Here is an 11,476-nt window from a genome sequence, read left to right as displayed (position 1 = left end):
GGAAAGCAGCGAAGCTCGGAGAGAAGGGTGCAGACTCGGGATGAGGGCAGGCAAGGCGCGACGTCCGAGCCGGTCGGACTGGGCTCTCTGCAGCCTCGCTGAGCTGCGCCGGGGAAGCCGTGGCCGTGACGGGTGTTTTAGGACCCTGCGAGGCCGGGCCTCCCCAGGGGCGGAGCGCGGCGGGTTAGAGACGGCTCCGGGGCGGGGCCGCTCCGGGGGTGGAGTCTGGCTGGTGGCCGGGAGGGAGGGCCAGGGTGGGCGGAGCCCGGCGGCTGAGCTGCGCGGCTCGCACCTCGCAGCAGACCAGGCGGCCGCGGCTCCTCAGCGCGCCGGCCCTGAGCACCTGCAGCCCCCACCGCCCGGGCGCTGCTGCCATGCGACTGGCCCTGCTCTGGGCCCTGGGGCTTCTAGGTGCGGGCAGCCCTCTGCCCTCTCGGCCGCTCCCAAACACAGGTGAGTTCCCGGCTGCAAGTGGGTGGAGGGCAAGCTGCGGAGAGGTGCAGGGAAGTCGGTGGTGGGGGTACGAGGTTCTGGAGTCATGGAAAGCCCTGCGGAGGGTGCAGACCGGGCCTAAGGAGTCTGGCCTGGCGATGGAGTGCAGATGGACGGAGGAGTGATGCTGGCGTCCCCCGCCGGTTGTCCGCGTTGTCGCTGCACCTTCAAACTCGGATACCAGACCCCCAAGGGTCTTCCAGCGGCCCCGCTTAGCGCTGGAAAGATCCCCCCTCCAGTCCCCAGGACTGACGTCTGCGCTCCTCTGGGCCTAGCTAAACGCTCCACCCGGTGCCAGGGGCCACGGCACGGCTGCGAGCTTGAGTGAAGAAGACTCTCCAGCCCTTCATCCCTGTGCGGGGTTGGCCAGGCACCCCTCACCCTGGTGCTGCTGCCTCCACAGCCTGACTGAGCGGGAGGGCTTGGGAGGAGCGGGGAGAACAGAGCACTGGTCAGGAAGGAGGCTGGGACACCAGCTCCTCCTAGGAACTTTCACTTCCCGCTGCTGTCTTGGGCCGCTAGTGTCCTGGGCTGTGGGCCGTAGGCACGCCCGGGAGCCGGGTGGGTGGGATGGGGGGTGTGGAGTGTCCAGAGCAAAGAGGGGCACGAAGGGGCACTGGGGAGGAAGCAGAGGAGCGGTCATCTCTGACTGGGCATGAGGGGTGATTGGGAGGTGGGGGTGTTTGCACTACTCACCCAGAAATGGGCGTTCCCGGCATCTCGGATGTGAGGGAAAGGGAGGGTGAGCGGGCACCCCGCCACAAGGCTTCGCCCAGGCCTAAGAAAGGGCAGAGGGCGTTCCTGATTGGGGGGGGGGCGGCAGGGGAGGGTCCCTGGAAGAACCTGAGATTGGCCAGAGTGGGACAAGGAAAGGCTGCAAGCTGGACTTCTTTCTCTTGGGACTGGTAGCTGGCTGGGTGGAAAGCACACATTAGAGAAGCCTTCTCATTCTGTGCACTGAGTCTCAGCACTACCACACAAGGCCAGCCGCACCATCCCTGGTAGGGGTTCCCTCAGCACTCCCTTGGGGTGTTCTCAGACCCTACAGGTGGCACCAAGGAGCAGAAGGCCAAACCAGAGAGGACCTTGAGTGGCCCCTTGGAGCCTCAAGTCCTCCAAGACCACCCCCTGTTTAGCCTAGCAGAGATGCTTCAGGTGAGTTCCCTTCCCCCAGTACCAAATAGGCCCACCCACTCCGGCTAGCGTAATTGGGCTGTCAAGGCCAAAGCTTGGGTGATGAGCCAACAAATAGATCTCATGGTAGCAGGTCCATTCCAGGTCTGGCTGCCTCTCTTCCTCTCCCAGCACCTGGCTTCACTTACCTCCTCTATACACACACATCTGTCTGCCTCAGCACCACCCAACTCATCTATAGACACAGGAATCTGAGGCCAGACTTGTTTCTTTCTCCTCATGATCTTTTTTCCTGGTGAGGGGATTTGGAAAAGGTCAGCAGGCCCTCACAACCCCCTCCCCATCCCATTCTACAGCTGAGTCAGAGGAAGGGCTGGAGCCTGCACTGGGTCCTCTATGATGCTTCCTTTCTGGGCAGGAAGCCGAGAAGGGGCGGCTCAGATACCTTCCTTGACCTCCCCATACAACCCCCCAGAACAATGCCCCAGGCCAGGCAGGGCTTCCTGACCCCTCCCTTGGGATCCCCCACCAATGACCTAATCACTGGTACTCTCCTGAGAGCCTGAGGTTTTCCAGTTAAACCTGTAGGAGCTACAGGCAAAACTAGGGGGGTGACAAGCCTTCCGGTGCCCACAGACAAGTTTGCCTGAGGCCCTGAAGGTCAAATTGGAGCTGGATGGCGAGAGTCACATTCTGGAGCTGCTACGGGTCAGGTGAGATGACAGAAATAATAATAAGCACATGGCTAACAGCTTACATTGGATTAACTACACACCAGGCATGAAGTACGCGCACTCACATGATCCCTGTGACAACTCTGTAAGGTAGAAACTACCTGTGTTAGCGTCCATCCTCATTTTACAGATGACAAAATCAAGGCACAAAGAGGCTAAATAACTCACCCGGGATCATACCTCTAAGGATATGTAAAAAAATAGATGGAAACTCAGAAAGCCTCACAGACTATGGGTCAGCCCTTTTGCTCTGCTGCCCTGGGCCAAATGGGGGGTTGGGAGTGCGACCTAGCCCCCAGTCTCCCCTCCACCATCTCAGGCCTCAGCTTGTCACTGCATTACTCTCTGACCCAACTTAGATATTGCCCTCCTTTCCCTTCACTCCACAGGGATCTGGTCCCAGGCCACACAACCACAGTGTGGTACCAGCCCAATGGCACTCGGGTGGTCAGCAAGGGACACACTCTGGTGAGCCCTCTCATGTTCTGCTTCTGGCCTGGCAAAGGAGGGATGGGCAACTGGAGGGGCAGCCTTGGAGGAAGTGGGAGGATATTATGTGTCTTTACCAGCAAGCTGGGCTCCTGGGTTCAAGTGCTACTCTTCCCGGAGAGTTGACAGCACCGGCTGTCTCTCTGCTGTAGGGGAACTGCTGCTACCAAGGCAGGGTGCGCGGCCGTGAGAGCTCCTGGGTCTCCATCTGCACCTGCTCTGGGCTCAGGTATGGTAGGTGGGATCTGGGACCATGGAGAGGGGACACAGATATGGAGCTGAAATATACTCTCTTTTCCTGTCTCTTTCCTTAGGGGCTTGGTGGTCCTGTCCCCAGAGCGAAGCTACACCCTGGAGCTGGGGCCTGGGGACCCTCAGAGGCCTCCCATTGTCTTCAGGAGCCAAGATTTCCTTCTGCCAGGTCATACCTGCTCCCTGAGCTGGTATGCATCTCTGCCCACTGCAGCTGCACCAGAGCTCCCCCAGGGACAGCGACACATCCGCAGGGTAAGGAGGGGTGGCAGGGGGGCTGGGCTTTGGTTGTCTGCAGGGCTGACCTGGCACACAATACAGTTCCCAGTGACTACAGTGAGCTGACGGAGCCTTTTCCACAAGTCAGGCCCTCTGTAAACATTGCCCCTTTCCTCTCATAGTGATACCCTGGGAAGGAGTTGCTGACAGTAGCTCTATTTCAAGTGAGGAAACTGGCTCAGAGAGGTTAGGTGACTTGCCCAAAGCCATGCTGCTAATAGCTGGCATGTCCAGAATGAAGAAGCCGAATAATCCCATGTGCAGAGCACTTACTTGGGGGTAGAAAATACATAGTCATGGGCTGGGGATTTAGTTCAGCAGCCTAAGTACTTTCCTGACAAGCTCAAGGTTGTGAATTTGATCTCTGGTACCAAAAAAGAAAAAAAGAAAATACATAGTCATGGGGCCAGAGATATAGCACATTGGTAAAGCACCTGCCTGGCAAGCACAAGGTTATGAGTTCAATCCCTGGTACCAAAAAAGGAAGAAGAAAAAGAAGAAAAAGAAAATACATAGTCATTATCCAGAAAGCAATTTCTTTATTTATTCAGGCCTTTTATTATTGCTATTGCTATTTATAAAATAGCAATAATAAAACTACTTTGGCGGGGCATGGTGGTACATGCTTATAATCTGAGTACTTGGGAGGCTGAGGCAAGAGGATCACCATGAGCTTGGGGCCAGCCTAGCCTACACAGTTCAAGGCCAGTTTAAATTACATAGTGAGACCCTATCTCAAAAAACCAAAACAAGATTTTTTTAAAAAAGTACTATTTTACAGGACTACTATAAAGATTAAATGAAAAAAAAAAAAGTAAAGTATTTAGGATTGTGCCCATCATATGCCTTTTGATAGTATTACCTATTATTTATTATTTTTAAAAATTTGGAAAATTTTGGGGTTGGGATTTAGCTCAGCGGCATAAGCACCTGCCTTTGCAAGCAGGCGGTCTTGAGTTTGATCCCTGGTACCGATAAAAATGAAAAAGACAAAAAAAAAAAAAAATTTGGAAAATTTCTAAGTTTGGAATTGGAAAAGTAGGGCCCAACTCCCAGTTCTGGGTCTACTTAAGGAAGGTCCCAGGCCTCTCTGGCTCTCCATGCTTCATCTGTAAAATGGGCTCATCACCCACCCTTGTCTGACCATGCAGGGAAGAGTGGCCACAGCTGGGCCAACACTGATGCTGCTGGCCGAGAGGCAGGTTTGACTGACCCTCCATCTTTCCTGTCTACTGCAGAAGCGGGATGTGCTCACAGAAGCCAAAATCATCGAGTTGGTGATTGTAGCTGACCATTCAGAGGTGAGCCCACAGGCCCCTGCAGTTCAGCCCTGTGCTGGAACCACACGCCCCCTTTCACCACAACTGTCCCACTCCACAGGTCAGGAGGTTCCCTGACTTCCAGCGCCTGCTGAACCGAACCCTGGAGGTGGCCTACCTGCTGGACACAGTGAGTGTGGGGCCGCACAGGAGCCCCGCAGCCCCTGCCTGTGGCAGCCCCCTTCCTGTGGCAGCCCCCTTCCTGAGCCTCAACTCTCTTTCCAGTTCTTCCAGCCCCTGAATGTGCGTGTGGCACTCGTGGGCCTGGAGGCCTGGACCCAGCGGGACATGGTGGAGATAAGCTCAAACCCAGCCGTTACACTAGAAAACTTCCTCCGCTGGCGCCGGGCAGACTTGCTGCCTCGACTGCCCCATGACAGTGCCCAGCTGGTGACGTAAGGCCCACGGCTCAGGCAGGGTCCTGGCCACATTTATACCCCTTCAGCTCTATCTCTGTCCTGAGGCCGGAGCACCCCAGGTGGTGCTGGGCCCTGACCTTGACCTCTCCATTTCACAGTGATACCTCATTTTCTGGGCCCATGGTAGGCATAGCCATTCAGAACTCCATCTGTTCCCTGGACTTCTCAGGAGGTGTGAACATGGTGAGTTATATGTGGGTTTCCTCCCCATTTCCAACTCACTTCCCCCAGGTGTGCAGCCATTTATTCGCTGAAACTTCCCTACGAAGTCGTTCAATAGCAAAATCGCAGGTGTGGAGGGAGGAGGCACATAATGTGGTCTCTGCTTGTCAGGTGACTGTTCACTCTGGCCAGCTGGCTTCCCATTTTTGACAGGATGGTGGTGGGGTACCCTGAGGCCCAAAGAACAGGGATGATCTCCAGGGGCCACATAATGGCAGGCGAACAGAGCTAGAACCCAGATTTCCTGCCCTCAGGCCTGGACCCGACTCCTATTTCAGAAGCAATTAAGAAAGGAGGCAGTTCCCACTAGGTCCCCAAGAGCTCAGATGAAGGAACTAAGCTGGGCATGGCGGCACATGCCTGTTATCCCAGAGCTCAGGAGGCTGAGGCAGGAGGATTACTGTGAGTTCAAGGCCAGCCTGGGCTACATTAAAAAAAAAAAAGTGGGGGGAACTTAGCCATCAGGGTAGACTGCGCATTGTGGTGGAGTCAGGCTGGGACTGGACCTGGGACATATTCTCCCCAATGACAGGACCATTCCACCAGCGTCCTGGGAGTTGCTTCCTCGATAGCCCACGAGTTGGGCCACAGCCTGGGCCTGGGCCACAATCCTCCTGGGAGCAGTTGCCCCTGCCCAGGCCCAGCCCCTGCCAAGAGCTGCATCATGGAGGCCTCCACAGAGTGAGTGATTGGAGGACAAAGAGGAGGAAGTGGGTGGGCTAGGAGGGGTTCTTCGCCCAACCTTCCTTGCTACCTTCCCCAGCTTCTTGCCAGGCCTAAACTTCAGCAACTGCAGCCGGCAGGCCTTGGAGAAAGCCCTCCTAGCAGGGATGGGCAGCTGCCTCTTTGAAAGGGTGCCCAGCCTGCCTTCTGTGGACACGTTCTGTGGAAACATGTTTGTGGAACCAGGCGAGCAATGTGACTGTGGCTTCTCAGATGTAAGCCCCTCCCGACAGCCTTGTCCACTTACTTCTGCAGGCTCCGCAACCCCCCAAGTCTATCTCTGTCTGCAGATGGGGGAGTTCAAGCTCTGACTAGCTTGGTGGCTTTGAACAGCCTGTTCTGGGTTTACTCCCTGAAGCAGGGCCAGGGGCTCTTGGGCCTAGCTTGCTCTAATGTTGGCCCCTTGGGACCCTTGCTCATAGGACTGCACCGATCCCTGCTGCAACTATGACACCTGCCAGCTGAGGCCAGGGGCACAGTGTGCATCCGATGGACCCTGTTGTGAAAACTGCCAGGTGGGGACAGACTCCACTGGCTGGTCAGAGCTCATCTGTTGGGGGCCAGGGTGAAAGGTTGTTCTGACCTGTAGGCCTAGCTGAACTTGCCTGGTACCCACACTGCTGCTTGTCCTCCTTCACAGCTGCGCCCCGCTGGCTGGCAGTGCCGCCCTACCAGAGGCGACTGTGACTTGCCTGAGTTCTGCCTAGGAAACAGCTCTCAGTGCCCCCCTGATGTCAGCCTGGGGGATGGTGAGCCCTGCGCTGGTGGGCAGGCAGTGTGCATGCATGGCCGCTGTGCTTCCTATGCTCAGCAATGCCAGTTGCTTTGGGGACCTGGGGCCCAGCCTGCCACACCACTCTGCCTCCATATAGCCAACACACGGGGCAATGCCTATGGAAGCTGTGGGCGCAGCCCTGATGGCAGCTACGTGCCCTGTGCCCCTAGGTGAGTGGGAAATCTGGCTCTGCCTCTGGGTTTGAGGGAGCCTTGATCCTCTCCCACCAACCCTCCTTGCTTTTCTCCCCACTCCCCAGAGATGCCATTTGTGGGCAGCTCCAGTGCCAGGGGGGAAGGACACAGCCCTTGCTGGGCTTAGTCCAAGATCTGTTCTGGGAGACCCTGGAAGCCAATGGGACGCAGATCAATTGCAGCTGGGTGCACCTGGACCTGGGCAGTGACGTGGCCCAGCCCCTCCTGACTCTGCCTGGTACCACCTGTGGCCCTGGCCTGGTGAGCAGCCTGGGTGGGCAAGGTGAAGTGGAAAGACAGCAGTGTCCAGGTCCCATTGTCCACTGCATAGAAGATGCAAGTTCCGCAGGAAGCTATGCTCTGGCTGCAGGCAGAGAAGTTTCATCTTCCCCGAGAGCCTTAGGGGCCAGGCCCAGTTAGGTTCTGCGAGAGGTGACCTCTGCCCCTCTCTTCCCTTGGACAGGTGTGCATCAGCCAGCGATGCCAGCCTGTGGATCTCCTGGGAGCACAGGAATGTAGACACAAATGCCACGGGCATGGGGTAAGAGCTGCTCCAGGCAGTGGGAAGGGGCCTTCAGGGAGAGACAGGATGATGGGGCTGCCTGCTGTCCAGCCTTCAGGCTGCCACACTTAGCTGTGTGGCCTGGGCAGATTATTTACCTCCATGAGCTCAGTTTCCTCACCACCAAATGGGCATAATAATAGCACCCAGTCCTCCCGGTCTGAGAAAGTGCAAAAGCTCCTAGTCTAGTACCTCCCAGATGGCCACTTCTGCATACATGTTAGCTTGATCTGATTTTCTCTGACATGGCTCTTTCCAATCTGGCTCTCTCTACCTGGCATCCCCAACATCCCATCCAGTCTTGGAAATCTGAGGCCTTGGAAAGCTGGAGACAGGGACACAGCCCCAGAGTGCAGAGTCCTTCCATACCCACCCTGTACCTCTAGGTCTGTGACAGCAACCAACACTGCCATTGTGAGGAGGGCTGGGCACCCCCTGACTGCATCACCCAGCTCAAAGGTAGGGAAGTAGGAAACCCAGAGGGCAAAGTGGCTCATCCTTTTATCTCCTGCTTCCGTCATTTCCCTTCCTCACCCCTTCACTGCTGTGTTCCCTGACTGTGACACCCCTACCCTCTTCTCCCTCCTTGGCCCTGGCCAAGTATTCAAACTTGACCTCACCCACAGCAACCAGCTCCCTGACCACAGGCCTGCTACTCAGTCTCCTACTGTTGCTGGTACTAGTGCTACTTGGTGCCAGCTACTGGTACCGAGCCCGCCTGCACCAGCGATTCTGCCAGCTTAAAGGGTCGAGCTGCCAATACAGGTATGAGCATCACCTCCCTGCTGCCATGTCCTTCAGCTGGGGACAGTTCTGAAGCCCACTTTCCCCTGGACAGCCCCTGCCACCTATTTTCCCAAACTCCTTGGACCCTAAACCCAAGCTCCTTGCACCACACCCACACACCTCCCTTCTCTACAAGTGTCTAATGACCCTTCATTTCCCAAGTAGATCCCTGTGGAGAAGCTGGGGTACTGGGACCATTTCCCTCAGGACCTCAGTGCAGTGCGGAGTGGGATCCGTCCCTCAGGCTGATCAGGTCCCCCACCCTCAAGTGGCCCAAACCATACAGAGCTGCTCTCCAAGGACTTCAAAGGGTTAAGCTGTCCCAAGGGCAATGGATGAGTGGCCTTGAGGGTCTCAGGCTGGGCTCTCATCCTCTTTGTCTTTCCTCATGCTCAGGGCAGCCCAGTCTGGTCCCCCAGAACGGCCAGGACCCCCACAGAGGGCCCAGCTGATGCCAGGCACTAAGGTGAGTCCCAGATGTCAGAGAAAAGGGGTCCAATGTTGCCTGGCATCTAGCTTGGGCCCTAAGGGAAAGTGGGCATCAAAGGTTCTAGACTCAGAGAAAGACTGGCATTGCCCAAGTCAGGGCCACCCCACCCCCTACCCTGGCTACAGCAGAGACACAGACTGCAACCTGGAGCAGGGAGGGGCCGTCACCTAGAGGAGGCTCTGCTGAGCTCTTTCAGCTAACTGCCAAGCTGATGGCTTGGAGAGGTGGGTCTATCCTTGCAGTGACCGGTGCAGGGGACAAGGGGGGCAAAGGGCCTTCAGTGTGCCAGGACCTGACAAGGCCAGGTCACCATGTGTAGAAGGGCTGGTGAGTGCTCCTGGCCTGAGCTCTCTGGCTCTGATGACAGGAGTGTGTGTTGGGGGGTGGCCTGCATGCCCGCCTCACCACTTGTCACCCCCTGCATGCAGCTGGTTAATGCCTGCCCTGCCCTCACTGCCCCTTGGGCCCTGGCTGCCCCTGCCTGGCATCACTAACCCCTCTGTGCCCACATCTGTGTCTCTGCTTCCCCCTGCCCCTCTGTGCTGTCTGCTCCTCCTGCCCTCTCAGCAGGCTCTCAGCTTCCCGGTACCCCCCTCCAGGCCGCTGCCGCCTGACCCTGTGCCCAAGAGACTCCAGGTAAATCTGGTCTGGGCCCTGCCCCGGCCTAGAACGGGGGGGTAGGCTTGGTGCCCAACTGCGTTCTTATCCCTGCTTCCTGCCAGTGGTGATCGTCATTAGGTGAACCAGGGTGCCCCCTCATACTTCTGACAGCCCCAGAAGCAGCTAAGGGTGAGCCTCCTGCCTTGGTCTCTGCCACCATCTGGTGGTCAGGGGCGGGACTACAGCCGGCCAGGGACTCCATGGTTGAACCACACCTTCCTCACGGGAGACATCTGTTGGCATGCACCTTAGCCCCCTGTGCATGCCCCCTTTCTTGTCTCCTGCCTGGCTGACTTTGCATTCGACCCCAACTTCTCTAGGGAACTTCTGCATGCCCATGGCCCCTAGCTGTGCGCTCACTGTCACTGCTCCTCTCTCTGTCCAGGCTGAGCTGGCTGACCGACCCAATCCCCCCACCCGCCCTCTGCCCGCTGACCCAGTGGTGAGGCGCCCGAAGGTAACAGTGGGGGAGAGAAGGGCATGGCCATCTCCCCCCCCCCACTAGGGCTGTGGTGCTGGTGGCCTTGGCGAGATGTTCCCTCTGTGCCTGAGAGCATATATCCTGGTGGTGCCTTTAATGGTGTGGTGTGACAGGTTTGTTTGGAGACCAGGGTAAGCTCTGGTGCTGCCCCCAAGCTGGTGCTCCCCAGCACCAGTGCATCGGGGGTGGGCACTATGATGGCTCCCCAAACTGGCTCCTGCCTTCTTCTCTCCTTCAGTCTCAGGGCCTTGCCAAGCCTCCACCCCCACGGAAGCCACTCCCTCTAGACCCCCAGAGCCGGTGCCCCTCGGGTGACCTGCCTGACTCAGGAGCTGGAATCATTCCTTTAGTCGTCCCCTCTAGGTAGGTGAGGAAGGGGGCCAGGGATGGAAGGCACGGGGAGGGGGGTCATCTGAAGAAGGAAGCTTATGACCTTTTTCTCGGCTTCCTGACTCTAGGCCAGCGCCACCGCCCCCAGCAGCGTCTTCCCTCTACCTCTGACCCCTGCGAAGGTTCTGCTGCCTCCAGCTTGGACTTAGGACTTAAAGAAGCAGAATTACTACCGAAGTTCTCCAGGATGCCTGAAAGAGCTCCAGTCTGCATGCCATCAGGGTGTCAAGCGACACCATGGGGGACTCCCACCACCACCACCTCGGGCTTGGGGAGAGGCTGGGGCTGGACCGGACGTAGGGAAGCTGCAATAAACGTGCGATTTTTGAGCGCTCACTGATCGCCTCCAGTTTTTCAGCAGCATGAAGCCGAGTCGCCCCTGCTGCGGTTCCAGGTCTGGCCGCCAGGGGGCGCTGCATCATCAGACCAGAGAGAAACGAGAGACAGGATTCCCCAGTGGGTCAGCTAGCCTTGTCCCGGGATGCTCGCGACTTGTTCCCGTCCGGGCTGGAATGGCTCTTTGTGCAATACTGTGCCACCGTTTGCGCCTTGCCACCCCCTGCTCTCCAAGTCCTCACCCCCAACGCTGGCCGGCACCCAGGGACGGCTATGGGCAAAGCGGCCAAGCTGTCAGACTTGCTTCCCCACCCTCTGACCAGTGGCTGGGAAAAGTAGCTCTAACTGGTGTTCCCAGAGCCCCGGAGCCGGGGCGGGGCGAGGCGCGGCTCTCCAGATCCCAAGGCCGCGCACCTGACACGTCGCCCTCCCCGCCCCCACCTGAGGGCGCAGAACAAAGGTGCTTTGTACTAGCCGCAGCCACCTCCACACTTGGTCGTTGGGACTGGGGTCGCGTGGTCCCCTCCCAGATCTCAGCTGTGGGGTGGCAAGGGCCACGCGCAAACCTTAAGGCGGGCATCTGGCACGCTAGCTAAGGCTCCTTAGGAGCGAGGGTGACCCAGAAGGTTCTTTGTTCTTCCCTTGAACTATTCCCTAGATGTGCAAAGAAAAGGCGTAACGTGTATAGGCGGCTGGACTGGCATACCTAGACCCTCACCTAAATCTTAGTTTCCTCTGT

At 57.5% G+C, this 11,476-nt stretch overlaps 1 protein-coding gene across 11 annotated transcripts; it reads left to right on the top strand.

The window, feature by feature from the left end:
• Positions 1–244: 244 nt before the first annotated feature.
• Adam15 (ADAM metallopeptidase domain 15) lies at positions 245–10,737 on the top strand. 11 transcript variants are annotated; one of them, XR_001202523.3, is made up of 23 exons: positions 245–453; positions 1,532–1,647; positions 2,263–2,339; positions 2,750–2,828; positions 3,002–3,078; positions 3,164–3,356; positions 4,619–4,681; positions 4,761–4,829; positions 4,925–5,094; positions 5,217–5,301; positions 5,873–6,021; positions 6,104–6,278; positions 6,486–6,578; positions 6,704–7,008; positions 7,098–7,293; positions 7,496–7,573; positions 7,981–8,053; positions 8,221–8,359; positions 8,777–8,846; positions 9,438–9,506; positions 9,593–9,659; positions 9,916–9,987; positions 10,250–10,347. XR_001202523.3 is itself a non-coding variant. In XM_013158658.3 (23 exons), exons 1-23 carry the CDS (start codon positions 375–377, stop codon positions 10,510–10,512), a joined length of 2,592 nt encoding a protein of 863 aa, XP_013014112.1. In that variant the 5' UTR covers positions 246–374; the 3' UTR covers positions 10,513–10,737. The 11 variants fall into 11 exon arrangements, 9 of the variants coding, with proteins under 9 accessions (XP_063106494.1, XP_005006201.1, XP_013014112.1 ...); XR_010048054.1 differs by having other exon boundaries at positions 9,441–9,506; positions 10,250–10,346; XM_013158658.3 differs by lacking the exon at positions 9,593–9,659 and adding an exon at positions 10,470–10,737 and having other exon boundaries at positions 246–453; positions 9,441–9,506; positions 10,250–10,374.
• Positions 10,738–11,476: the final 739 nt, after the last annotated feature.

The sequence above is a fragment of the Cavia porcellus genome, unplaced genomic scaffold (assembly GCF_034190915.1).
Source record: "Cavia porcellus strain 051 isolate PalLab524CR breed Dunkin Hartley unplaced genomic scaffold, mCavPor4.1 scaffold_6, whole genome shotgun sequence".
Taxonomy (NCBI): Eukaryota; Metazoa; Chordata; class Mammalia; order Rodentia; family Caviidae; genus Cavia; species Cavia porcellus.
This window is presented reverse-complemented; position numbering and strand designations above follow the sequence as displayed.

Coding starts and splice junctions, on each gene's coding strand:
- Adam15 (XM_005006139.4), top strand. CDS start 375: ATGCGACTGGCCCTGCTCTGGGCCCTGGGGCTTCTAGGTGCGGGCAGC. Junction 3,357..4,618: donor GACAGCGACACATCCGCAGG/GTAAGGAGGGGT, acceptor TGTCTACTGCAG/AAGCGGGATGTGCTCACAGA. Junction 5,095..5,216: donor GACAGTGCCCAGCTGGTGAC/GTAAGGCCCACG, acceptor TCCATTTCACAG/TGATACCTCATTTTCTGGGC.